Here is a 27,160-nt window from a genome sequence, read left to right on the forward strand (position 1 = left end):
CCCCATGAGGAGAGGTGTCCAATAGTGCCAGCGCCGCAGTGGCCACCACCACCTGCACAGTGGCGGCAGCGCCATGGCAAGGGATTCCTCCACACGGAACCTAAATGAGATAAATTTCTGGGCACTGTGGGATCTTGCAAGGATCTTTGAATTAGTGGAACTTGTAGACGACGGTACCTACAAGCAGCACTTTCCTTCTAGTAAGAGAAGAGGAGGAAGTGAGGACAACAACATGGCAACACCAAGGTTAGTGGAAAAGGGAGGGATGAGGTGCTTCGAGAGTTGGAGCCGAGATTCCTCTGCAAGTCGTGGCAAGGATCATGGCAAAAGAAAATATCCCCCTCTAATGCATGAAGTCGATGAGGGATGCAGAAACCCACTTGCAGCCAAGGAGAAAAATGCTTGTGCTAGAGCGGGTGGACAAAGCTGTGATCTAGTGGGAGACCTGAAAAGAGAGAGAGGGCTGCTGCTTTCAGATATGGAGAGAGATCCTTTGCTTCAAAACTAGGTCAGCCTCTTCTAAAAAGGCTGCACCCTATGGATGATGGTTTTGGGATGACTGTTTGCCCATGGGAGTGACCCCATGGCACAGCAGAAGAAAGACTACTCTCCCTGAGCAAATGAAAAAGATCTCAAGATCTCACTGACCAAGACGCCCATAGCCTGTCTTCCTGTGCTGTTGGTGGAAAGGAGGGAGGTGCTAGGGGAAAAGAAGGTGTCTTAAAGGCCTATTTTCATTTCTCATTCTTCTCCTCTCACTCTGTTAATAATAGGTTTGTTTTATCCCTTAAATTATAACCTATTTTGCCCTAGAATATTTTCTTCCAGTCCTTATCTCAACTCATGAGCCCTTCCTTAGGTTTTTTCCCCCCTCCCCTCTCCTCTGCTCAACTCTAGCAGAAGAAGGTAAGCAAACGACTTTCATGGGTACCAGGCCTTTGGGAAGTGTCAAACATTGAAAGAGGAGTAAAGGCAGAGGCAGAGATGTACATACAGGGGAGCCCTGGGCATGTTCAATAAATGTGCAAATATGTGGAGACATTTGTTAGGAATTATTTCAGCTCTTATGCCAAAAGTGTCTTCTCTTTTGGTTCTGTCCAATGCTTTGGGCCATTTTCTTGTTCTGGTTTCTTTTGCTTTGGTCCCATCTGAATGCTCAGTTCAGGTACAGGCTGTAGGTGCTTGGGGCACTCTTGAAATTACTCTTGGATCCCTTGAATGACAGGGTTTGGCCCACCCAGGGAATTTGCGCTGCTTTGGGACAGGAAATCTTCCCATGCTATTTTGTGTTTGCTGTAGGGAAGGCTGGGCTGCTTTGCATAAATTCAGGGACCAATGCAGAACGTTTGCTTTGTGATGTCAGGGCAGGGTTGCCACGTTGCTGTGCTGACATCAGAAGCTGCCTTGGTGCACAAAGGGCCTCAGTGCCAGAGCAGCTCTTGGGCATTCTCAGTGCAGGAGCATCCCACGGTTTGTCAGTGGGCAACTGCGCGAAAACAAGAGCCTTGTTTTCTTTTGCATTCCAAACTTGCAAAACAATGCAACAATGATTGAGAATATCGTTGCTGCAGTTTTCACTGTCTATGGTATTAATTATTCCGGATATTATCTGACTAACTTGGCATGTAAGTAGAGATTTTCCTTGGGTGTAACCTAACCTGGCTTTTGTTTGTCTTCCTGCTCTTTCTTAGTGACTGGCTTGATTTGGAAACAGAAAGAGCATTAGGATGCCACTGGTTTGGTAAAGCTCCTGTCAACAGGTTCCACCAAAATGGGGTGTCTGTAGCCAGGGGGCTGTGGGCAGCATTTGCGAGGGAAGCTGCAGGGGTTGCATTCCCTCCACGGGAGAGTCTGTGGCAGCAGAGTCTGACATTTCCTCAGTTTGCTGGACCAAGCAAGACAACTGAAAATGCAGACTGGGAGACCTTCTCAGAAGGCCTTCTAAAATTTCTGCAGTTCTTACAAGAATTCAGAGAAGGCTTCTTTTCTAAATTTTGTCATGAAAGGATTTGACTGTCTAATTTGACCTTTTACTAAGTGCTAAAATAGTGATTCCCTTTACAATGAAGTGCAAACTGCAATGCAGTGAGTGTTTGCTCCTGAACCCTGGAGGTGCTGCTGTGCAGTTTCACTGCCAATTGAACTTCCACAGCTCAGAGGAATGTTGGAGAAGCTTTTCTGGGCAACTCTTTTCAGCAAGTTAATGAGAATTAGTTCATGCAACTAGTTGAAAAAAACAGTACCTGAATGTAAGGATAAAAAAAGCTGCTTTATGTGTAGGGCAGAAAAGAAGAAATGAGCGTTAAAGACCTATTTGCATTATAGTGATCAAGTTTGTATTAATTTGCTGGCAAAACAGGCCAAGCATAGTCACAGCCAAAAACATCATCCTGTTCTCTTGCTGCCAGTGTGAAAGAGCTGTGTCTCCTGGCGCCTGGTGTGAAAGAGAAAATGCTCTCTGTTTGGTTGACTTGTTCTGTGGGATTCATCAGCCCAGGCAATTGTCTCAAAGAATCTGTTGATTTTCTTTGCCCACTACAGGTCACCTGAGCCGTGTACTCAGAGGTGCCAAATCTGAGGTGAGTGAGAAAGGAACATTTGATGTTCCTGGTGTTGAAGAAAGGAGGAGGAAGCAGTGAGCTTGGCCTGTAGCAGTAGAGTGTGGATGGCCAGCTGGGCAGGCTAAAAGAAAATCCATTTCCATGCTTGCAGCAGCAATAGCAAAGGCATCCCTGGCTATTTCCTAATTTTCCATTTCAAAGCTCAGTTTTCAGAGAGAATGTTGCTTGCTGATAGTAGCCAGGGTGGAATACTGAACTCATAGCCATATGCAGTTATGTTGAATCAGCCCATTTTAATTTTGTTGGAGTGTCTTAGAATCCCATTGCTATTGCAGTTTATGATTTCACCTTAGTAGAGCAGGTTGTAGAGCTGCCTAAAAATAAGGTTATAAATGATAGGTAATGGCCTGTCCCTCGTGCTTCTCTCGGTCCACACAACTCTGAACCAACAGCAGACTCTCCTCTGGCTTGCACTGCTCCTGGAGAAGAGGCCAAAGATGAGACCAAAGACTAACAAAATGACCACAAGCCTCTTGCTGTGGTCACAGCACAGCCTGAATATGCCAAGCCAGGAAGTGCCAGTTCTGGCTGGTGCTGTCTTTAGTGCAAGACAGAGCTGCAAGTTCCTGAGCAGCCAGCACTTGCTACTGGTGGCTGAGGATGCTGAGTGCTGAGTCCTGCCAGGACCAAGCGATTCCCCGTGCCAGTGAGATCTGGAAAATGAGCTTGGATCATGATTTGGCCCCAGCTTGCTGAGATTCTGATAGGGGCCAGCCTGAAGCGTGAAGGCTCCCCAGCCCCAGAGGAGGGAGCATGTCAGAGGCATTGAGCTCAACCTTGTTGGATACGTAGGGGACACTGTGGTCTGGAGAGAACTGTCCCACTCCACAGACCGGCCAAGGAGCTACAGACACAAAAAAGGTTAATCTGATCACACGGGCTCTTTGGAGTGGTTTGTCCCCACGAGCTTTTTGGGCGTGCTTGCCTGGTCGTATTTCAGAGACACATTGTGGGGTTGCAGCTTGAAGACAGAGATTTGGTGCTTTTATTGCCAGGTTGTTTTTTTACCTTTTCATGAAAGAGTGATCAGCAGCAGAGTGCAGTCTGAGTCCGCCTGTGTTTTGATAAGCTGCAAAGAGATGATTGTGTTGTGCATGAATCCATGTGGGCCTATTCATGTCCCACATGGCAAAAGACAAAAACTGCACAGTTCTGGATCTACTTCTGAGGCAAAACCCAGAGGTTACATGTGTCTGTTGGTGCTTTGTATTGTGTGGTCTTCCTGGATAATTCCATTTGAAAATACTATTTGGAAATTACATTCCCCCTGGAGAGGGGGAAAAACTGAAAGACTTGGAGTGCTGTCTTGTGTTGCTGAGAACAGCAAAGACACATTGAAATTCCAGATGCTGTATTTTAAATCAAATGTGCAACTTTGTGTTTGGGGAGATTCCTGGGACAAAAGGAGCCAGGGGTGCCAACCAACAGCAGCTGAACATGAGGCAGCGTGTGCCCAGGGGGCCAAGAAGGCCAAGGGCATCCTGGCCTGTGTCAGCAATAGTGGGGCAGCAGGAGCAGGGCAGTGAGCTGTGCCCTGTGCTGGCACCGCTGCGGCCGCTGCTCGAGTGCTGTGTCCAGTTCTGGCCCCTCTGGAGCAGAAAGACACTGAGGGGCTGGAGCGTGTCCAGAGAAGGGCAAGGGAGCTGGGGAGGGTGGGAACACAAGCCCAAGGAGGAGGTGCTGAGGGAGCTTTAGCCTGGGGAAAGGGAGGCTCATGAGGGACATTCCAGGCACACTTCCAGAAATGCCTGCCTGACAGTGCTCCCCACAAGGGCTGTTCCTGTGCCAAGCATCCCCTCACTGCATCCAGATGCTTTAGGCACTGGAGTAGGTGACTGATCATTTGGTGTGTTGTGTTGTTGGGCTGCTAGGAGGAGAAGACTTGTTTATTTTCTTCCTCTGGCAAGCAAACGTGCTTTTGCTCAACATTTTCCTGCACGACAAGACGCAGTTTGGGGCAGGGATGTTGGTGCAGAAGGAGCTGTTCTGATGCCAGGCCTGCCAGCAGGACCTTGCACATCACTTCCATTTTAACAGCACCCTTACCTTTTGTCAGCCTCAGGGATCAGCAATTGTCAAATAATGCAATCAGGATTGTATTTGGGAATTGAGCAGGAAATCAACACCCTTGAATTGCAGCTGGTCCTCAGAGATCAGAGGAGCTGGGAAGGGCTGGGCTTCATTTCTGGTTACACTTTAGCACTGTCAATGTGAGTGTGACCAAGAGAAGAGCTTGCCTGAGCACAGATGCACAAAGAGTGCAGTTCCCAGTTCTGTGCTCTGGGTCTGATCTCTTTCCATAAGGACGTACGTGCTCCAGATTCCCCAAGAGTGTGGTTTATTGAGGGAACAGGTGAGCAAGTTCAGGATTGCTGCTGACTGGGGCACTGGCTGCTGAGTGTTGATGTGTGTCATAACAGAAAGCATTGTAACAGAAATTGCTTAAGTGAGACCTATCTGTCTATCTATCTGTCTGTCTGTCTGTCTGTCTATCTAATTATGTAACATTTATAAATTGATTCTTCTTGGCTCTGGTCAGAGGCAGGTGGAGGTGCAAAGCTCACCTAAAGGCATCCCTTCAGGAGAAGAGACATGTTCTATCAATTTATCCCAAGCAGGCAGAGATATTCCCCTCCAGAAATGGTTGTTTTCTCCCCTCAGAGTTAATTTCTTCCTCCACCCTCTTCTGACTTGAACTCCCCAGGTTATTCTTTAAATTTCTCCCAGTCCTAGTGATGTGGAACAATTCCATGCTTTAGGTGATGTTTGGTGACTCTGGTCATACATGCATTACATGGCACATGATTTTCTTCCCTGGTGTCCCTAGGGGTGTGTAAGTTCATTTGCTGATGGGGCCTTATGAGGATCTCTGTTACTGCTGGTCTGAATTCTCAGTTGACAACGGAGGAAGAATAAACACCTTGGTCTTCCTCCATTATACTGAGGTGGCTGTAGAGGCTCTCTGACCTCCATCAGAGGATCTTTACATGCATCCTTATCTCCTGAATGAGCAGGATTTCTAACAAGAGTGTAGATTTCAGAAAGGCAGGAATGGTGGTGTAGGCCTGAAGAGAACATGAATTCCAGAAGTGTCTCTCACAGGAAGTGAGCCCACACTGGAAGCCACCTGCAGAGCCAGGATGGAGCTGTGGGACAGGGCAGGGGGTCAGTCACAATGAAAAGACAAAGGGGACACAGAGAAGTGGAGGGAGGCCCTCAGCAGAGCCTTGAGAAATGCCACCCCTTCCCTGTCACAGCTGCCTGAGAGGCTGTTGGAGCTTCAGTCCCAGATGGACCCTGATTGTACTGCCAGTGTCACTTTGGAATCTGTGCCTCCCCATGGGCAGAGAATGACCCAGGAGAGCAGCAGCACAGTGCTTTGGGAACGTGTGAGCCCATCACTCTTAGAGACTTGGCCCACAAATGCTGTCTGGGAAGGTGAAGCCCATCTTCTCTTGCTTTCTGTGCAGGCCCTTCTGGAGAGAGACCATAAACAGATTGCTTTAGCAGATGTGGCATGTCAGACTCAGGGAGAGCTGTTCCCAGCCCGGGAGCAGGAGGAGCAGCTGAGGCAGCGAGAGGAGGAGCAGCAGGAGAATGGCCAGGTAAGCCTGGCTCACAGGGTGACAGAGTGAGGGGCAGGAACAGGGGCATAAAACAGAGCTCTTGGGAGCTCAGTAGTTGTTTCTTAGCAATTTATGGGAAGAATTCTATAGGCAAGAAGGACCGAAAGAAAAGAAATATAACCCCCAGCATCAGGGGAGAAGGTTTTTCTGGGCAACTTCCTTTCCTTAGTGCTGAACTTTCCCCCTCAAATTTTTCTATCTTAAAAAACCACAGTGAAATAAAATGCAAGTTTGTAATACACAAACAGCTTGTTCTAAATGTAGAACTGAGCACTTCTTCTGGATGCCAAGCAAAGACTAACGGAACACAAGAAATTGGCAATTATGGACTTAACCCTCTACTGAGTAATGCGAGGTCACACACTTGGTGGCCATAGAACATTTGGCTTTGTGTCTGCTACTTTAACCTCGGGAACACCATAAAAAGGAAAAGAAAGGGCAGGAAGTCATAATCTGTGATCAGAAACTCTAATGCTATTTTTTAAAGCATATTTTAAATTCAATAGTCATCTTAAGTTTTCTCTCGGATTTGTAAATTGTGTCCTAGTATAGGACTATTTGAAGGTCCAACAAAGCTGTATATATTAACTATTTAGGAGAATGGACTGTTTTCAACTAAAGCTCTAGTAGCAGATAGTTCCATAACTGTTGTTAATCTAGAGCAGCATAGAGCAAATGAAGTGTTTCATACCTTGTCAGTTTCCCTTCCTACATCTTTAATTCCTAGCAACACGGGAAACTATTTTAGTTTCTGCATTCACCAAAACTGTTGTTAATGTAATTTTCAGGTACCTTTTCAAAGTCGCTTTCCTTTGATGTTCATGGAAAGTGACAGAACCTAAACTGTGTGTTTCACCTGCAGCAAACTTTGCTGATAGAAAATTTCCTTTGTGCCACCACCATCTTCACACTGGCTTCTTTCAAACTTTGGAAGTGGATGCCATGCAGCAAGTGCTGTGTTTTTACAGTGCATATATGCCATATCCTTGGCCTTTCTCTTTTCAGACCAGGGCAAGGTTGTTGTTGTGTTTTTGGTTTTTGTTTTTTTTTTGGTAGCATTCTCTCCTAGCACTGTGCATTAGAGATTTATTTGCAATGAAAATTCAGTCATGCTTTATTCATGGATGCTAGGTCCAGCAATCAATGCAAGTCCACTCAATGGGCTCAAAGAAACCCAGTTCACCCCAACTGGGGTGTCTGAAAGAGAATTACTATTAATGCTGAGTTTGTTTTTTGCCTTTAGGTCAGACACCAGGCTGTGGCATCAGGGGCTGCAGCAGCCACGCTGCTCCCCAGCCTGCAGCTGGAGATCCTTTCAGAGGAAGCAATGAGGGGCAGGCCAGAGGCTGCAACATTCCAGGTCAGAGTCTAAAACCAATCCTGTTTAGTTGGTTTTTTTTAATTTTTTGTTTTTTTATCTGAGGTACAACAGGCAGATAGACTGCTCTGAGCTTGTGGAGAGCAAAAACTTCAAAACTATTACAGTCAACAGCTGAAAGACAATTTCCATGTGTATTCTTGCACATGGTATTTCAGAGATGATAGCAACTTTTAATTTTGCAGTTACAGAGTTAAGTAACAGATGGGAATACTAACGTGGAGAAAAGTATATATTCCTGAAAATTAATATCCCTCTGTCATAATTTTCTTCCCAATAATATGTATAACACTAATTTAAAAAAAAAGAACAAACAGAACCAAAACCAATAAGAGCCCCACAAACAAAACCAACCAAACAAAAAAGACAAGATTTTCATGCTCCTTCTTGATCAGTATCAGATTTTTTTCAACACTCAGTTCTAGAATTAACTGTGGGTTTTTGAGCATTCTTCATTAAAAGAAACTTCTATTTAGAATCTTTAAATATAGAAGCTATTTTGCTTATGTAGGTTTAAAGGCTTGCACCTTTCAAAATACTCATTTTGTTACGACAAAAGAGTGAATGGAAAAAAGACAAATTGGTGCTAAGACAGACATTTTTTCCCAACGAGAGAACAAAAGGCAGAGTGAGTGCATATTTCATTGTGCCTCTCTGTCTGAATTAGAGACAGAGCAGGTAATCAAGTAAAGTGTAAGGAACTTAGACAAGGTAAGTATTGCATGCAGTGTGTACATTTCTGTAGTAAATCCTCCCAATTTATTGTAGATTTTCTGTTCTAATGCAGTATATAATTGCAGAATCAGGGTCACAAAATCAAACATTCAAAAAAGGCAGATTCTAATCTGGAAATTTCTCACAGTTTTCCTCTTGCATGCATACATGCATTTCAATATGATAAAGATATAAATTATGTGCATTACTGTGTTGTCACACAAAATATGGAAAGACTCATGCCTTGAGATTCCCATTAATCTTAATTAGCACAGATGAACTTTTCTGTCCAGTGATGATCCATTTTAAAGCTGCACAAAAGGTCCCACAGGTGTTATCTTTTCACAGGAGGCACTGTGGCAACCAGCAGCTTTTAAATCTTGCTTTTCTAATTCGGTAGGTGCTGCTTTTGGTTTGGTTTTTTTTTGTCCCATCTCAACTCCCATTCTTTATGACCTTGTAATGCTTGCAGAAGCACCTGCAATCTGTTCCCTCTTTCTTTCTGGAAGAGAGTGAGAAACACAGAATGTTGCATTTCATATTTGCACAAAGTGCTTGTGGTATAACTAACATAGTCCAGTGCGTGCTGGGAAGACCCTGGTGGGGCAGAATTGTAAAGTTCTTGTTCACCTGGCAGCTTCAGGTACACTTGGCAACTGAGGACATACAGAAACAGCACCAATGGCTCACAGTCTGTGGCACTGTGAACTTCTTTTCCCCTTCCCTTTTCCACTTTTTCCCTTTCCCCATCTCTCCCCCTTTTCCTTTTCTCTCTCCCCTGCCTTCATCTCTAGTTCCTATTTGATTCCTTTCCAAGCACATTATTGAGGTTTTACTATAAAATTGGCATTCTGTAGCCAGAGATCACCTAATGGATTTTAATTTTACTCTATGCCAAACTATATTAAGGGCAATCATGCAACCTGGAGTGAGGTAATCAGCTGGGAATCACTTTAGGGACACTGTCATTTAAAGCAGTGGAGCTGTTTGCAGGCACATCCTCCAGGGCTGCCTTAGTCTGTGACGGGCACATTTCAATTAAAGGCCTTAAAATCTGCAAGAATCCTTTTTTAGGACTAGAACCACAGCACCAAGAGATTTTGGAGATTCTTTCTGATGAGAAAAGATGTGATATGGGTTAATTTGCCACTGCTGTTTCCTAGACACCACAATGAAATAACCTGATTGATTTCAGCTGTGTTAATATCTACTCTGAAAAGCAGCAGTGTGAAACCAAGGAAAGGAAAAGTGCAAAAAGTCCTTGTAAATCCCTGTTTGTGGTACTAAGCTGATTTTTGTCTATACCAAGGATTTACATTCAAAACACCAATTTCATACTATCTGAAGGGAAAAATTGCAAATAAAATAACAAATAAAATGTGGTTAACTACTGTAAAGACGACCAATAATTTCAACAGTTAGTTGAGACTACTTGAGTATGTTATAGGTAATAAAATGATCAAGCCAAATTGAGAATAATCAAAAGAAAAGATTTTTATTTCGCAACCAAAATACGGTCTTAGACAGCCACAATCAAAATAGGGCAGCTTCGAGCCCGGGGTGGGCGCTGGGCGAACACACTGATCCGAACTCTATCGCTTCCAATCCCCTCTGTTCAGGAATGGCATTTTGGCCAGGTTGGTTTTATACAGTTTTTCCCTGCCTGGGACAGAGGTTCTTCTTTCTTTTCCTTGCTTTGCATATTCATGTAGTTTTCTTTCTCTGTGCTGGGCTGAACAAAAACCATTTCTGGAAGGCGATGAATGTTGATGAATGCTGATGTTGGTTTAGGGAATCCAGTATTGAGATGTATGTTCCTGACTCTGGTTATCTTGGCTGGTGATACTTATCAAGTGTTCATGGCTTGAGTGTTTCCTGGACTGCCTCAGAAAGGGCCCATCTCTGCTGGAGCCACATCTATTAACTTGATAATTTAGATCTCTTTTTTTTTGTCACCAGCTGTAGTTTTACAGTCCTGTCTGGAAATCCTTTCCCCCAACTGCTGCATGTGTTCTAAAAATTTTTATTTTTATTTTTTCATACAAGCATGTTTTATTCCACATAAATTTCACACAAACACGTTTTATTTTATAACATATCTTACAATCCCTCCCCTTCTATATAAACACATTAATTTGTGCACTTTTTCTACATTTTTTTGATTCCTTTTAACAAACTAAATCTATTTCTTTGGTGTTCTTCTGGGAGAGGAAAAAAAAAAGCCTCCCCCCCTCCCTGCTTAGTCTTCTTCAGATTTTCCACTACTGTCCCATTCTTCTTGTGAGTTGTCCTGATAAATTCTATAAACAAACTTATGTTCTTCTATTTGTTTCTCAAATTGAGCCAGGGTTTCTGCTGTGTTGGTGTTTACTTCTCCTCCTCCTAATTTCATTATTTTGGATACCTCATTATTTAACATTCCAGATCACGTTCTGGGTCCATAGGCACAGCTGCTATTTGCATGCCCTGTACTACCGAATGTATTAATCTAATAAAGCATGGTATCAAACAGGGTAGAAATATGACTCTGGCCACTGAACACAATACAAAGAACATTATCTTTTTCCACTAAGCCCCTTCAAATAACTGATCCCACCAAGACACCTGGAGGATGGAGTTCCATTTTTGGACTGGGACATGCGCTACCTTCTTAATTTCTGCAGCAAGGCCCCTGATAGTTTCACCATAATCAGCAATTTCTATACAGCATTCAGATTCATTGAACTTTCCACAGACTCTCCCTTCTTTAGCTAACAAGTAATCTAATGCTATCCTGTTTTGATACACAAAAGCCTGCATTTGGGAATGTTGTTTGGCCAACAGCTCAAGGGCATCTGAAGTGTGGTTTGATAGAATTTCTACTACCTGTAGCCTGTAGCCTTACTAATCTATTCAATAGGTAAATTGGAGTCCTATATCCCCAGCTTCCATCCTGGGCCTATGTTGCAGGGCCATGATATTCTATTATCCTTTCTGCAGGCCACTCTTCTCCCCCCCAAGTTGGCTGCCACCTACAATAGGGAGTTTCTTTTTTATTTCCCTCTTCTCTCTTCTGTTTAAAGTTTCGTATGGAGGTGCTTCCAATAAACCACTTTCAGATCTAGGTAACGTAAAGAAAACGTAAAGAATCATCCCTAAAGTGCATGACCCTTTCCATTTTCGAGGTAACTCGCTGTAAGCCTTCTTTCCACACACCTAGTATATTCCATTAGGGGCCTTCCATTTTGTTTCTGTGTTTTCTGGTTCAGCCCAATAACCACTCAGCTCTCCCAAAGATTGGTATGGATTAAGCCTTTGTTCCAACAAAGTCCAATTTTATCACTCCATTCCCAGTTTGTTTTCTTTTCAAAACTCCAATATCCAGCAGGAGGTTCTGGTTGCCAGACCTTGCTTTTGTTATTTGAATTTACCACTAGGATGGATATACATGGGGTGTATCCCACTATCTCTGTATATTTTTTTTCCCCTTCGATGAATACAAATTGTTCCAATTACCCTCTTATCTAAGACTCATCCCTCAGGTCTTTGGATTTTTCTTGAAATTTGGGTTTTGTCCCATTTTAGGAGTTGCTCTGGAGTTAAACTCTCACCTTTCCAGGGCCATTTTTCAGCTGACTTAAATCATCCCCAAATCCAACAATTAGACAATCCTAAATCCTGCAATTTCCTATATCAGATCTATAAATAAATTCCTGTCTGAAGCAGGAAATCCCCAAACATTGTGCTGCTTTTCTAGCTGATCATGTTCACTCAGTGTTTTTAACCTTTCCTGTTCTACTCTCCTTTTACTCGTTTCTGATTCCTGTCTTTTTAATTCTTGGGCTACTTGTTTCATTTTACTTTCTGGATCCATGCGCTCTCTGTTCCTTGAAAAAGAGAAAGTTTTATCGAATTGTATGCAAATCCTGTCATCATTTTCCTCAAGGAGGTGAAGAATAACAGGTTCATTGTTGGAGGCTAATCTAGTTTCATATTTCAGATTTCTTCCCACCCAGTAAGTTTTTCCTCCCACAACACACATTCTTAACTGAGTGTAATCATAACATAGTTGGTTGACTTGAAAGTAGGCTACAAATACTGATTTCATTTTTCCCGCTACCCACACCATGTGATTACATTGGTTACACATAGGAACTGGTACCTGTTTTGTATCTCTCTTATTTATTTTATGCATGAGTGTTTCTGACTGCCCATTCTTAGATCTCACTTTCAGGTTATAACACAGTTTTTCAGTCCAATTTATGCATTGCATGTTGAGTGCCATTTAAGATACAATACTCATTTTCCTTACCATTGGTGCAGTCTGCTGGGGCTGGGTATGCTGGAGTGTTGGTTTTTCCTTGTTCCTCTAGGATGATTTGCAAGCATTTCCCACACTCATGGCCAGGGCTCTGCCTCACAGAGCTTGGTGATCTTTGGGTGCAGACTAATTGTTTGGCACACGACTAGGCTCAGGCTCATTAGGATTCCCCACAGATGTGCACCTCTGCCCTTGCCTGTGCCCACTGGGTTGCCACCAGCGGTGAGGTAAGCCATCTTCTCGGCAGCAAGAATATTCATCCAGGGATCCATGCCCGACCGAGCTGCATCCTGGCTTTTCAAGGTGCTCCACCTTGATAATTTGACTGTGTCTGCTCAGCAGACACATTTATTCAACCTTCAGCACCGGACTGTTAAAATTTGAGCCTTTGAAGCTAGTTTTCCCCTAATCCCATTTTTGTGCAAGAGATACCACTCCAGAGAATCTAATTCAGTTATATCTAATTTAGTGGTGAGTCAGAAGCTGCTTGTCCTCTAAACACCTTGTGCACAGACCCCTAGGTCTGTATTTCCTTCTACAATGCGTGACCCAAACCTCGTGACAATATTCACATTTTAAATGGATAAATGGATAGCACTCACAACCAGGTACTATTCACCTTGTTTGATCCCTTTCTGCCATTTACTTGATCGGCGCAACTTTATCTTAAAGTCTCCGGGGGGGAGGTAACTTTCCACTCGGATGTCTCTTCCCTTGGTTTGATCCTTTTCACCCGAGAAGCGTGTGTCCAGCCTTTTTCCGCTGTTCCAACTGCTGTGTCTGTGGTTAAAAGGACAAGAAAAGGACCTTCCCAGTGAGGAGAGAGGGGGCCCTCTCTCCAGGTCTTTATAAGAACTCTATCTCCCGGTTGTATTTTATGTATGGCGAACCCCAAAGGAGTATTCTGTGTTACAATTCCCTGCTTTCGCAATTCTTATAGGTTTTTATTTATTGCTATCACACAGGGTTGTATTTGTCCATCTTCTATCCTAGAATGTCCTACTGGCATCCCATGATCATATGGCATTCTGTATAACATCTCAAAAGGTGATAGTGCTGTCTCATGAGGCACGGTTCTGATGTTTAGTAAAGCTAAAGGGAGGCATTTTGGCCAGGACTTCTTAGTTTCTATCATTGGCTTTGATAATTGGGCTTTTAATGTCTAGTTCATTCTCTCAACCTGTCCTGAGCTTTGGGGATGCCATTGGATATGGTATTCACACCGAATTCCTAAGGCTTCTGCTAATTGTTTCATGATCTTTGAGGTGAAATGTGTTCCTTGATCCGAATCTATATAATTGATTATTCCATATCAAGGGATAATCTCTTCTAGAAGAAATTTTTACACTATCTGGGCTGTAGCCCTAGAGCTTGGAAAAGCCTCTACCCAATGGGTTAATTTATTGACCAGTACAAACAAAAAATTTCTATCTTCCAACTTTGGGCTGTTGAGTAAAATCCACCTGGATCCTTTCAAATGGACAGTATGCTATAAGACTGTTGTATTCTGGCCCTATTGATTGACCTTTTGGCAGACCAGGCATCCTTGCACCTCCTGTTTGGCCAATTCATAAATCCCTTTACACCCGAAAAAATTCAGAAATTGTTCTGCCAGGGCCTGGGCCCCCCAGTGAGTTTGCTGGTGTAGTCTGCTTAAAGTCTTTCTGGTATAATCTTTAGATATTAATTCCCTCCCGTCTGGTTATTTCCATTTACCTTCTTCCAATCTTTCCTCCCCCCCTGCCATCTTTTCATATCCTTCAATTTCCTTTTGGGAAGGACATGAGGGATATCCCTGGGTCTCACCCTCCCCAACTTCTGGGGTACTTAACCTTAATAAAGCTGCATTCTTAGCTTCTTTGTCTGTCAAATTATTTCCTCAAGTCCAAAACTGTATTCCTGCTTGGTGTCCTTTCACTTGTACGATTGAAATCGCCTCTGGCTCCCTGACAGCCTCTAAAATTTGTTTTATTATTTCCCCATCAACTAGTCCTCGTCCTCGAGTATTAATCAGCCTACTCTCTTCTCAAATTTTCCCGAAGGTATGGACTACCCCAAATGCATATTTTGAATCTGTAAAGATTGTTCCCTTTTTCCTTTCAATCTCCTTAAAGCTCACAACACTGCATACAGTTCACAAGCCTGAGCTGACCGACTCGCACTTAGGGGTCCTGATTCTACCACTTCTCCCATCTTGCCACCCACAATTGCATATCCTGACTTTCTTTTTCCCTTTATAACTCTCGCTGACCCATCCACAAACCATTTTTCTCATCCCTCTAATTCCTCTTCCTCCAAGTCCGCCGTTATTTTTGTCTGCAATTGCACCACCTCAGCACACTCATGAGTAAGTCCCTCTGAGGCTTCCCCAAACAGAAATTGAGCTGGATTTTTTGCAGTGTTATTCGTAATATTTCCAAAGCTACCATCAAGTCTCTCCCTAGCAAGTTAGAATCTGCTTCTTCAACTAATAGTATATTCCCTAAACAAAACCTAGTTTCTGACTCTATTTCTTTAATATCTTTAACATCTTTAATAACAGGAACCTTGAAGGGTTCCCCTTTTGCCCCAATAACCACCATAGTATTTTTGCCTCTAGTACATCCTGGGGTCAACTGCTGAACAGTACTTCGCTCAACTCCTGAATCCACTAAGAATACCAATTCTTGGTTTTGGGGTCCTGCCTTCAGCTTTATCATTTACTGCCTGCCATTTTTCCGTCTGTGCGTTCCACGATGGTCTCTGGCTGGGCCTTCTCTGGTCACCTTGCACTCCCTTGGGGTTTCCATGCTCCCAATCCCGTATCACAGCTGCCTTATCAATTCTCATTCCTCGATGTTGAACAGTGACCTTAGTATAGCACTGATACCATCGTATGTATATATGCTAGTTCCTAGGAACTCATCTAATCTCTCTGCTACTATGGAGACCAAAGGCAATTCCTAGCCAAAGAATGCAGCCCCTGTTCTGTTTCCTGGTTAACCCCGTGCCCTCTTCCAGGCTTTTAGTCACTCCCACCCTAATTTTCTGTTGGTTCTTTGTTTTAAACCTTCCCTTGTAGTACCCCCGTGTCACCTGATAATTGGTCCCTGCTGCTTTTCCCTGCCTTGCCTATCCCATGTACTTTAGCCTGGACCCTCTGAGCCTTGGAGCCTTTGTTCTCTGAACGCTGGACAATGCTGAGCAGTGGCTGAAATAAACATTTTTATATAACCCTGCAAAGGCCTTTCCTGCCGATTTCACCCCAAGCAACACCTTAGATGCAACATTCTACCCCTAACAGATCATCCATCAGGCTGCCCATTTCTTTTTAAAAGCTCTTACATCCACAGTGTTAATTGGTATGTTTATGAATCCAGGGGTGGTTGGTACTTCTCTTAAAGGGAGGAGACTGTGCTTCTCTCCTTATCCTCACTATCGTCATTGCTCACCCTCCTTGTTTTGTGCCATGTCCTATTAGCTGGGGGAGAACTGTTTCCCCAGTGGGACGGGTTTTTCTTTTTGTCCTGCTGGCTGTGGAGGGGGTAGGGATTGGGGTATGGCTGAAGCCTGTACTTGTAAGAGCAGGGCTTCTGGAGGCTGCATAAGCAACGGGGGTGCCTGGGCTTGTGTTGGATTGATGTGGGAGACCTGCAGATACAGGCAAAGGAACCTGAGCTTGCATGGGTTGACATATGGGATTGAGGATCGGGGGGCAGGAGGTTGTCCAATGGTTTCCATGCTTCGCCCTGGGTTGCTGCATTCTTGCAAGTTTTGATTGGGCATAACCCTGTACTAGCGTATTTCCATAGTTTGATATAGTTTCTTTCCTCTTTATCTTGTGGATACCTACTATTCACATGACTAAGTAAGGCTTGGCAAACCCATCTTTTAAATATACCAAAGATGGGCCAGACTAAATGTTTTTGTATTTCCTTATCTCTCCATACTTCTATGCAACAGTGAATCATTTTCTCCTTAGACTTCATTCTCCTGTCAGGACACTCCTCCCAATGTTCTAGCATCCACCCCAATGGGCTGTCCCTTGGGATTTCAGGTGAACTGCCCTCTTTGTGCCTTTACAGGCTTCTCCGGGGTTTTTCCCTGAGTTTTACTTTTCCTCTGTCTCATTTTTTAAAAAATACAACAAGCTACTTTTTTATATCTTCTTGCCGTGATTCACTCTGGAATCTCAAGAAGGATCTTTGAGTCTGAATGATACCGCATTTGTGCCTGATTTTGTTCAAAATTACCAGTCTACTAGCCTCACAGCGAACCGATCTGTGAGTTTTTCGAAAGGCAGTGAGCTCTTTTTCTCCCCTTTTTTGGACTTACCAGGTCCTGGGTTAAAAGGTTTACCAGTTCCCAAGCAGAATGTACCTTCCCTTTTGACCCTCCCCGTGATCGACCCTCAAAACTCCCCGGGTTTCAGGCTTGACACAGGAGAAAGAGTTTTACCACATTACGTTCGCTCTCCCCCTGACCGACTACTTCCCTCCGGGACGGTGGAGCTGCGACCTTGGGGTCCACACTCGCTCCGTGATAAGATCACGTCTCACACATGCCCTGGACACACCTCACTCAACCATGCCATACTTACGGTTCTTCTTCCCGCATGGATTCTTATCATGTGTTCATGCCTTGGGTGATTCCTGGACTACCTCAGAAAGGGCCCATCTCTGCTGGAGCCACATCTATTAACTTGCTAATTAGATCTCTTCTTTGTCACCAGCTGTAGTTTTGCAGTCCTGTCAGGAAATCCTTTTCCCCAACTGCTGTGTTTATTCTAAAGATTTTTATTTTTTTTTCATACAAACTTGTTTTATTCCACATAAATTTCACACAAACATGAAATATTTTATAACACATATTACAGGGTAGATATAAAATTACCAGTACTGCCAAATCATTTGTGCTCTCTTGTCCTGCTATCTTTATCATCAATCTAATCAAGATAACAAAATGGGGACATTCTTCTGCATACATACATGGAAACAGATATATTTTTCCAGTTATAGTGCAATCAGATAACTTGTTTTCAGAGGTCTATAGTTTTACAATGTTTCTTCTGTTACTGCCAAGTTAATATTTTTGCTGTGAAGTGGAAGGATTAGTAAAATTGACCTGGAAGTTGTGGAAGTGTGAACATTATCCTGAAACTGTGTGGTAATTTTTTGTGAACAGAAATTGAACCTGCACTTAGTCTTGTATTGAAATAAAATTAAAAATTGTATCAGGCGCTCAATCTTCTACTGCATTGAAAACATCTCATTAAAGCATTGTCTAATTAGGGTGTGGAGTCATTCCCTTTTCTTAATGATATTAATATTCAAGATGTTAGAAGAAATATAAAATCCAAATTTTAAAGAAATAAAAAAATCCAACTAAAAAAATAAAAATAAAAAATAAAATCGATGTTTAAGTCCTGGAACTGAAATTCTGCCAGGCTTACATACTGTATTTGATTTCTCTGCTTAAAAAAAATCTGTCCTTTGTAACAAATTTGAATGTGTGCTTTTTGGAATTTAATTGTAACGTGCCTGGCACTAATGATTCCTTTTACTTCTAATAAAAGCACATCCCTATAAGTTTTAGGGATCTCAACTCACCAGCAGCTGTCAGAGGTGAAGCATTACCAACAGGAAAAGAATCTTTGCCAGCTCACTTTGAAGCTGAAGCAGCTGTTACACCTCCTGCTGCTGCTCCTGATGGTGAGTGTGCTTTTCATGCAATTGGAGTCACTTGGATGTGGGTTCCTTGCCAGCATTACCCTTCATGCTGGACAGATTCTGTAGGAAAATGCAACAATACTTAAGTTCTAAACTAAGTCTTAACTAGTGCAAACAGAAACGTTCTGAGATGTTTCAGAAGAGAAAGGGGATGCTGAAAACAAACACAGGTCTTATAATCGCTATTGGTTTTGGTTTTTTTATGTTGGTCCACATTTAATTTGGGATTTTTGGTTTTAGTTTGGATTTCATTGCTTGGTTACTTGGAATTTTTGGTTTTGTGGAGTGATTGTGGTGGATGGTTCAGTGTTAGGTTTTTTATTTTTTTATAATACTATTTTAATTTTCACTCTTACCTTTTTTGTGTTACTGTTTTCTCTTTGTTTGTTTGATTCTTGCCTTATACATTCTTTCTTTCTTTCTTTCTTTCTTTCTTTCTTTCTTTCTTTCTTTCTTTCTTTCTTTCTTTCTTTCTTTCTCTCTGTCTTTCTTTCTCTCTTTCTCTTCATTTTTTATTAACAAAAGCTTTTTCCATTGTTTCACTTAGAAGGAAATAACAATTTATAATAGCCTTTCTTTGAAATCACAACCATTGCAGCTCTGGGCATTTCCTTGTTTTATAAAATTTACTCCCTCCAAAAAACATCTTTGCCAGTTCACTTTCAACCTGAAGCAGCTGTTACGCCTCCTGCTGCTCCTCCAGATGGTAAGTCTGTTTTTCATGCAATTGGAGTCACTTGGATTTAGGTTCCTAGCCAGCATCTCCCTTCATGCTATCCAGCATCTGTGGACAAATAACAACAATAGTTAAGCATAAAGATAATGGATTAATAAAACTCGTGCAAAGAGAAATGTTCTGAGATATTTTTCAGAAAAGAAAGGGAGTGGTGAAAGCTAACATAGGTATGAAAATTTTTGTCAGGGAGAATGCAGAGTAAGTTTGTTTACTGGATTGAATGAACCCAACCTAGCTATTATAATGATAGGGTGTAAAAGATTTATCGAAGTATTTGTAGAACTTCAAATAAAATACTTTTGTTTTCCACCATTTCCGATGTCAGGGTATTTGTTGTAATCTCCTTTGTCCAATAAAGATTATTATCTGTAATCAGATGCCCTCTGTTTCAAATAAGCACTTAAGAGTAGAAGCAAACAGTTATAAGTGCTTCACATATGTGTCTTTGTGAGAGGGATTTAACAGCAAATGTAGATTCTTCTTTGACTTGTTTTAATTTTTTTCTTGTTATTCCAGCATGCTGGGAACAACCTAGACACCCATTCTACACTTTGTTAGAAACTGACATACCTGCTGGTGGGACACCCCCCAGAACCTACTCTGTGCCTGGAACTGGCAGAATCTCTGGTGTGTCACCCTAAAGAACCTATACTGTGTCTGGAACCAACACAGCCTTTCCTTCCAGCCATAAATATTTCATTTCTCTTCATTTTCCTTTTAAAATTTACTTTCTCTGAACAGAATACTTTTGCTTTCCATGTGTACCCCAAGGAATCCATAAACCTCGTGGTCCTGATCCTCACGGTAAGATTCCTTTTTAAACAGTTACAGTCACTTGGATATGGTTTCCTCACCAGCATCTCCCTTCATGCTGCACAGCATCTATGGCAAATAACAAAAGTAGTTAAGTGCAAAGATAATGCTGCAATAAAGTAAGTACTATCAGAAATGTTTTGAGACTTGTTCTGGAAGAGAAATTGGGTGGTGAAAGCTAACAGAGGCATGAAAACTTCTGTCTGTTTGGCTGTCAACTAGTTTTCCTACTGGATTAATAAACTACATTTTAGCCATTATGAAGAAGAAGAGTAAAAGATGCCTGTAAATATTGTTCCCACTTCAAATAAAGTGCTATTGATTTCCAGCACTTCCTAAGGCAGGATACTTGTGCTAATATCCTTTGTCCTATAAAGATTAATATGTATAATCAGGTGCCCTGTGTTTCAAATAAGCAGTTAAGACAAGAAGCGAACGGATGTAAGAACTTCACGTATGTGCCTTTGTGGAAGGTATTTACAGCAAAACCAGATTCAATCTTGATATGACTTTCATTGTTTCTTTTTGATTCCAGTATGCTGGGGGGAGCCTAGACAGAGATCTGACACTTTGTCAGGAAGTGACATACCCTCTGGTGGGACATGCTACGGAACCTACAACGTGCAGGGAACCGACACAAGCTCTGGTATGTCACCCTACAGAACCTTTACTGTGTCTGGAACCAAGACAGTCTTTCCTCCCAACCATAACTATTTCAGTTCTGTCCATCTCCTTGGCTTTAATATTTACATTCTCTAAAGTAAATATTTCTTTTCGTCGTAGAATCTTTTCCACTTGGCTTTGTATCTCGAGAAGCCAGTACTCCTCTTGATCCTGCTCCTGATGGTAAGTCTGCTTTTCAAGCAGTTTTAGTCACTGAGATGTGGCTTCAGAGCCAGCATCTCCCTTCATGCTGCACAGATTCTCTAGACAAAAAAAACAACACTAGTTAAGTGTAAAGATAATGGATTAATAAAACTCGTGCAAAAAGAAATGTTCTGAGACACTTTTCAGAAAAGAAATGGGGAGGTGAAACTAACACTGGCAAGAAAACTTCTTGCCAGGGAGACTGTAGAATAATTTTGCATACTGGATTAAATAAACCCACCCTAGAAGTTATAATGATGGGGTGTAAAAGATTTCTCTAAGTATGTGTAACACTTCATATAGAATACTTTTGTTTTCCACCATTTCCAATGTCAGGGTATTTGTTGTAATCTCCTTTGTCCAATAAAGATTATTATCTGTAATGCCCTCTGTTTCAAATAAGCATTTAAGAGAAGAAGAAAACAGTTATAAATACTTCATATAGGTGTCTCTGTGAGAGGGATTTAACAGCAAATGTAGATTCTGTCTTGATTTGTTTTAATACTTTTTTGTTATTCCAGCATGCTGTGGACAGCCTAGACAGGCAGCCTACAATTTGTTAGGAATTGACAAACCCGCTGGTGGGACACCCTCCAGAACCTACTCTGTGCCTGGAACTGGCAGAATCTCTGGTGTGTCGCTCTAAAGAACCTATACTGTGTCTGGAACTAGCACAGCCTTTCCTTCCAGCCATAAATATTTCATTTCTCTTCATTTTCCTTTTAAAATTTACTTTCTCTGAACAGAATACTTTCGCCTTCCATGTGTACCCCAAGGAATCTGTAAACCCCGTGGTCCTGATCCTCATGGTAAGATTCCTTTTTAAACAGTTACAGTCACTTGGATATGGTTTCCTCACCAGCATCTCCCTTCACGCTGCACAGCATCTATGGCAAATAACAACAGTAGTTCAGTACAAAGATAATGCAGCAGTAAAGTAAGTACTGTCAGAAATGTTCTGAGACTTGTTCTGGAAGAGAAATTGGGTGGTGAGAGCTAACAGAGGCATGAAAATTTTAGTCAGGCAGACTAGAAAATTAGCTTGTTTAGTGGATTAATAGAACCCACTCTAGCAATTATAATGATGAAGAGTAAAAGATGTCTGTATAATATTGGTCCCCTTCAAATAAAGTGCTATTATTTTATTCAGCACTTCCTAAAAACAATATACTTGTTCTAATGTCCTTTGTCCTTTAAAGATTAATATCGAATTTTGGGTGCTACGTGTTTAAAATTTGCACTTACGACAAGCAGTGAACAGTTACAAATACTTCTCATATGCACCTTTGTAAGAGATATTTAACAGCAAATGCAAATGCTGTCTTGATTTTGTAGTTCTTTATTTATTTATATTTTAAATTCCAGCATCCTTGGGTGAACCCAGACAGAGATCCGACGCTTTGTCAAGAAGTGACATACCCTCTGGTAGGACGCCCTACAGAACCTACAACTTGCATGGAACTGACACAACCTCTGGTATGTCACCCTACAGAACCTTTACTGTGTCTGGAACCAACACAGCCTTTCCTTCCAGCCATAACTGTTTCAGTTGTGTGCATTTCTTTGGTTTTAATATTGACATTCTCTGAAGTAAATTGTCTTTCTCTGGCAGAACCTTTTCCGATTCGTTTTGTACACCGAAGAGCCAGTACTCCTCTTGATCCTGCTCCTGATGGTAAGTCTGCTTTTCAAGCTGTTTTAGTCACTTAGATGTGTGTTCTGAGCCAGCATCTCCCTTCATGCTGCACAGCTTCTCTAGGCATAAAACAACAATAATTGAGTGTAAAGGCAATGGAGTAATAAAATTCAAGCTGATTTACCAAAATAGGAATATTGGTCTCATTGCGATGCTCAACTGTGATGGAGAGAAGACTCTCTAACAGTTCAAAGTTAGAAAGTGTATGTTTATGCAATGCTGGGCAGCAGCGTGACGTAATCCTCTAATATGCACTGCAAAATCACTGGTGATCGCAGAGTTTATTTAGTGACAAAGGGTTCAAACAAATACATATTGATAACAACAGCCCCTCCCATCCCCTGCTTCCTATGGTAATTAGTGGAATAGCTATTAAACATGAGTGATTGACTTTTTAAATTAAGTCTGGGGTAGTGTTTTGTTGGGAGGGGTCTTAAAAGGAGGAACTCTCGACCTTCGCTATCAATGACAATATCAGTGATTTCTGGGAATAGTCCAGTTTTACAAAGTCTGGGTTTCTGGTTGCATTGTCTATGTTTCTTCGGTTCCACTTACTTGTCTCATCTTTTCCCATTATAAGCACAGCTGAGGAAACATAAATGACAGACAATTGATTATTTAAGCTTCAGATAACTACCTCAAGCTTGGTTTTCCTTTTAACTTCTAACTTTTCAATATTTTTAGCCAAGTACATAAAATCCTAATGATCTAAGATCAGTGATTCAGTGCTAACAAAAATGTTCTGAGACATTTATCTGGAAAGGAAATGAGGTTGTAAAAGCTAACACAGGCATGAAAATTTTTGTCAGGGAGAATGTAGAGTAAGTTTGTTTTCTGGACTGAATAAACCCATCCTAGAAGTTATAATGATGGGGTGTAAAAGATTTCTCTAAGTATGTGTAACACTTCAAATATAATGCTTTTGTTTTCCACCATTTCCGAGGTCAGGATACTTGTTGTAATCTCCTTTGTCCAATAAAGATTATTATCTGTAATCAGATGCCCTCTGTTTCAAATAAGCATTTAAGAGAAGAAGAAAACAGTTATAAATACTTCACATATGTGTCTTTGTGAGAGGGATTTAACAGCAAATGTCTATTCTGTCTTGATTTGTTAATTCTTTTTTGTTATTCCAGCATGCTGGGAACAGCCTAGACACCCATTCTACACTTTATTAGGAATTGACATACCCACTGCTGGTGGGACACTCTCCAGAACCTACTCTGTGCCTGGAACTGGCAGAATCTCTGGTGTGTCACCCTAAAGAACCTATACTGTGTCTGGAACCAACACAGCCTTTCCTTCCAGCCATAAATACTTCATTTCTCTTCATTTTCCTTTTAAAATTAACTTTCTCTGAACAGAATACTTTCGCCTTCCATGTGTACCACAAGGAATCTGTACAACTCCTGATCCTGCTCCTGATGGTAAGATTCTTTTTTAAACAGTTACTTGGATATGGTTTCCTCACCAGCATCTCCCTTCATGCTGCACAGCATCTATGGCAAATAACAACAGTAGTTCAGTACAAAGATAATGCAGCAGTAAAGTAAGTACTATCAGAAATATTCTGAGACTTGTTCTGGAAGAGAAACTGGGTGGGGAAACCTAACAGAGGCATGAAAATTTCTGTCTGTTTGGCTGTCAACTAGTTTTCTTACTGGATTAATAAACTACATTTTAGCCATTATGAAGAAGAAGAGTAAAAGATGCCTGTAAATATTGTTCCCACTTCAAATAAAGTGCTATTGATTTCCAGCACTTCCTAAGGCAGGATACTTGTGCTAATATCCTTTGTCCTATAAAGATTAATATGTATAATCAGGTGCCCTGTGTTTCAAATAAGCAGTTAAGACAAGAAGCGAACGGATGTAAGAACTTCACGTATGTGCCTTTGTGGAAGGTATTTACAGCAAAACCAGATTCAATCTTGATATGACTTTCATTGTTTCTTTTTGATTCCAGTATGCTGGGGGGAGCCTAGACAGAGATCTGACACTTTGTCAGGAAGTGACATACCCTCTGGTGGGACACGCTACAGAACCTATAACGTGCACGGAACCGACACAAGCTCTGGTATGTCACCCTACAGAACCTTTACTGTGTCTGGAACCAAGACAGTCTTTCCTCCCAACCATAACTATTTCAGTTCTGTCCATTTCCTTGGCTTTAATATTTACATTCTCTAAAGTAAATATTTTTTTTCGTGGCAAAATCTTTTCCATTTGGCTTTATATCTCGAGAAGCCAGTACTCCTCTTGATCCTGCTCCTGATGGTAAGTCTGCTTTTCAAGCAGTTTTAGTCACTTAGAGGTGGCTTCAGAGCCAGCATCTCCCTTCATGCTGCACAGCTTCTCTAGACAAAACAACAACACTAGTTATGTGTAAAGATAATGGATTAATAAAACTCATGAAAACAGAAATGTTCTGAGACAATTTTCAGTAAAGAAATGGGGTGGTGAAACCTAACACTGGCATGAAAACTTCTTGCCAGGGAGACTGTAGAATAATTTTGCATACTGGATTAAATAAACCCACCCTAGAAGTTACAATGATGGAGTGTAAAAGATTTCTCTAAGTATGTGTAACACTTCAAATATAATGCTTTTGTTTTCCACCATTTCCGAGGTCAGGATACTTGTTGTAATCTCCTTTGTCCAATAAAGATTATTATCTGTAATCAGATGCCTTCGTTTCAAATAAGGACTTAAGAGAAGAAGCAAACAGTTATAAGTACTTCACATAGGTGTCTTTGTGAGAGGGATTTAACAGCAAAGGTAGATTCTTCTTTGATTTAATTTTTTTTTGTTTTTCCAGCATGCTGGGAACAGCCTAGACACCCATTCGACACTGTGTTAGGAATTGACATACCTGCTGGTGGGACACCCCCCAGAACCTACTCTGTGCCTGGAACTGGCAGACTCTCTGGTGTGTCACCGTAAAGAACCTATACTGTGTCTGGAACCAACACAGCCTTTCCTTCCAGCCATAAATATTTCATTTCTCTTCATTTTCCTTTTAAAATTTACTTTCTCTGAACAGAATTCTTTCGCCTTTCATGTGTACCACAAGGAAACTGTACAACTCCATATCTTGCTCCTGATGGTAAGATCCCTTTTTAAACAGTTACAGTCACTTGGATATGGTTTCCTCACCAGCATCTCCCTTCATGCTGCACAGCATCTATGGCAAAAAATAACAGTAGTTGATTGCAAAGATAATGCAGCAATAAAGTAAGTACTATCAGAAATGTTCTGAGACTTGTTCTGGAAGAGAAATTGGGTGGTGAGAGCTAACAGAGGCATGAAAATTTTAGTCAGGCAGACTAGAAAATTAGCTTGTTTAGTGGATTAATAGAACCCACTCTAGCAATTATAATGATGAAGAGTAAAAGATGTCGGTATAATATTGGTCCCCTTCAAATAAAGTGCTATTATTTTATTCAGCACTTCCTAAAAACAATATACTTGTTCTAATGTCCTTTGTCCTTTAAAGATTAATATCGAATTTTGGGTGCTAAGTTTCAAATTTGCACTTACGACAAGTAGCGAACAGTTATAAATACTTCTCATATGCACCTTTGTAAGAGATATTTAACAGCAAATGCAGATGCTGCCTTGATTTGGTAGTTCTTTATTTATTTATATTTTAAATTCCAGCATCCTTGGGTGAACCCAGACAGAGATCCGACGCTTTGTCAAGAAGTGACATACCCTCTGGTGGGACACGCTACAGAACCTATAACGTGCATGGAACCGACACAAGCTCAGGTATGTCACCCTACAGAACCTTTACTGTGTCTGGAACCAAGACAGTCTTTCCTCCCAACCATAACTGTTTCAGTTCTGTCCATTTCCTTGGCTTTAATATTTACATTCTCTAAAGTAAGTATTTTTTTCGTTGCATAATCTTTTCCACTTGGCTTTGTATCTCGAGAAGCCAGTACTCCTCTTGATCCTGCTCCTGATGGTAAGTCTGCTTTTCAAGCAGTTTTAGTCACTGAGATGTGGCTTCAGAGCCAGCATCTGCCTTCATGCTGCACAGATTCTCTAGACAAAACAACAACACTAGTTATGTGTAAAGATAATGGATTAATAAAACTCATGAAAACAGAAATGTTCTGAGACAATTTTCAGAAAAGCAATGGGGTGGTGAAAGCTAACACTGGCATGAGAACTTCTTGCCAGGGAGACTGTAGAATAATTTTGCATACTGGATTAAATAAACCCACCCTAGAAGTTATAATGATGGGGTGTAAAAGATTTCTCTAAGTATGTGTAACACTTCAAATATAATGCTTTTGTTTTCCACCATTTCCGAGGTCAGGATACTTGTTGTAATCTCCTTTGTCCAATAAAGATTATTATCTGTAATCAGATGCCCTCTGTTTCAAATAAGCATTTAAGAGAAGAAGAAAACAGTTATAAATACTTCACATAGGTGTCTCTGTGAGAGGGGTTTAACAGCAAATGTAGATTCTGTCTTGATTTGTTTTAATACTTTTTTGTTATTCCAGCATGCTGTGGACAGCCTAGACAGGCAGCCTACAATTTGTTAGGAATTGACAAACCCGCTGGTGGGACACCCTCCAGAACCTACTCTGTGCCTGGAACTGGCAGAATCTCTGGTGTGTCACCCTAATGAACCTATACTGTGTCTGGAACTAACACAGCCTTTCCTTCCAGCCATAAATATTTCATT

At 41.5% G+C, this 27,160-nt stretch overlaps 1 protein-coding gene across 1 annotated transcript; it reads left to right on the forward strand.

The window, feature by feature from the left end:
- Positions 1-1,454: 1,454 nt before the first annotated feature.
- Positions 1,455-23,723, forward strand: LOC130264902 (uncharacterized). The gene is made up of 7 exons (XM_056513523.1): positions 1,455-1,625; positions 2,542-2,579; positions 6,092-6,226; positions 7,491-7,607; positions 18,194-18,329; positions 19,003-19,053; positions 23,596-23,723. The coding sequence occupies exons 1-7, from the start codon at positions 1,547-1,549 to the stop codon at positions 23,721-23,723; spliced, it is 684 nt and encodes a 227-aa protein (XP_056369498.1). The 5' UTR covers positions 1,455-1,546.
- Positions 23,724-27,160: the final 3,437 nt, after the last annotated feature.

This window comes from Oenanthe melanoleuca, chromosome Z (assembly GCF_029582105.1).
Source record: "Oenanthe melanoleuca isolate GR-GAL-2019-014 chromosome Z, OMel1.0, whole genome shotgun sequence".
Classification (NCBI taxonomy): Eukaryota; Metazoa; Chordata; class Aves; order Passeriformes; family Muscicapidae; genus Oenanthe; species Oenanthe melanoleuca.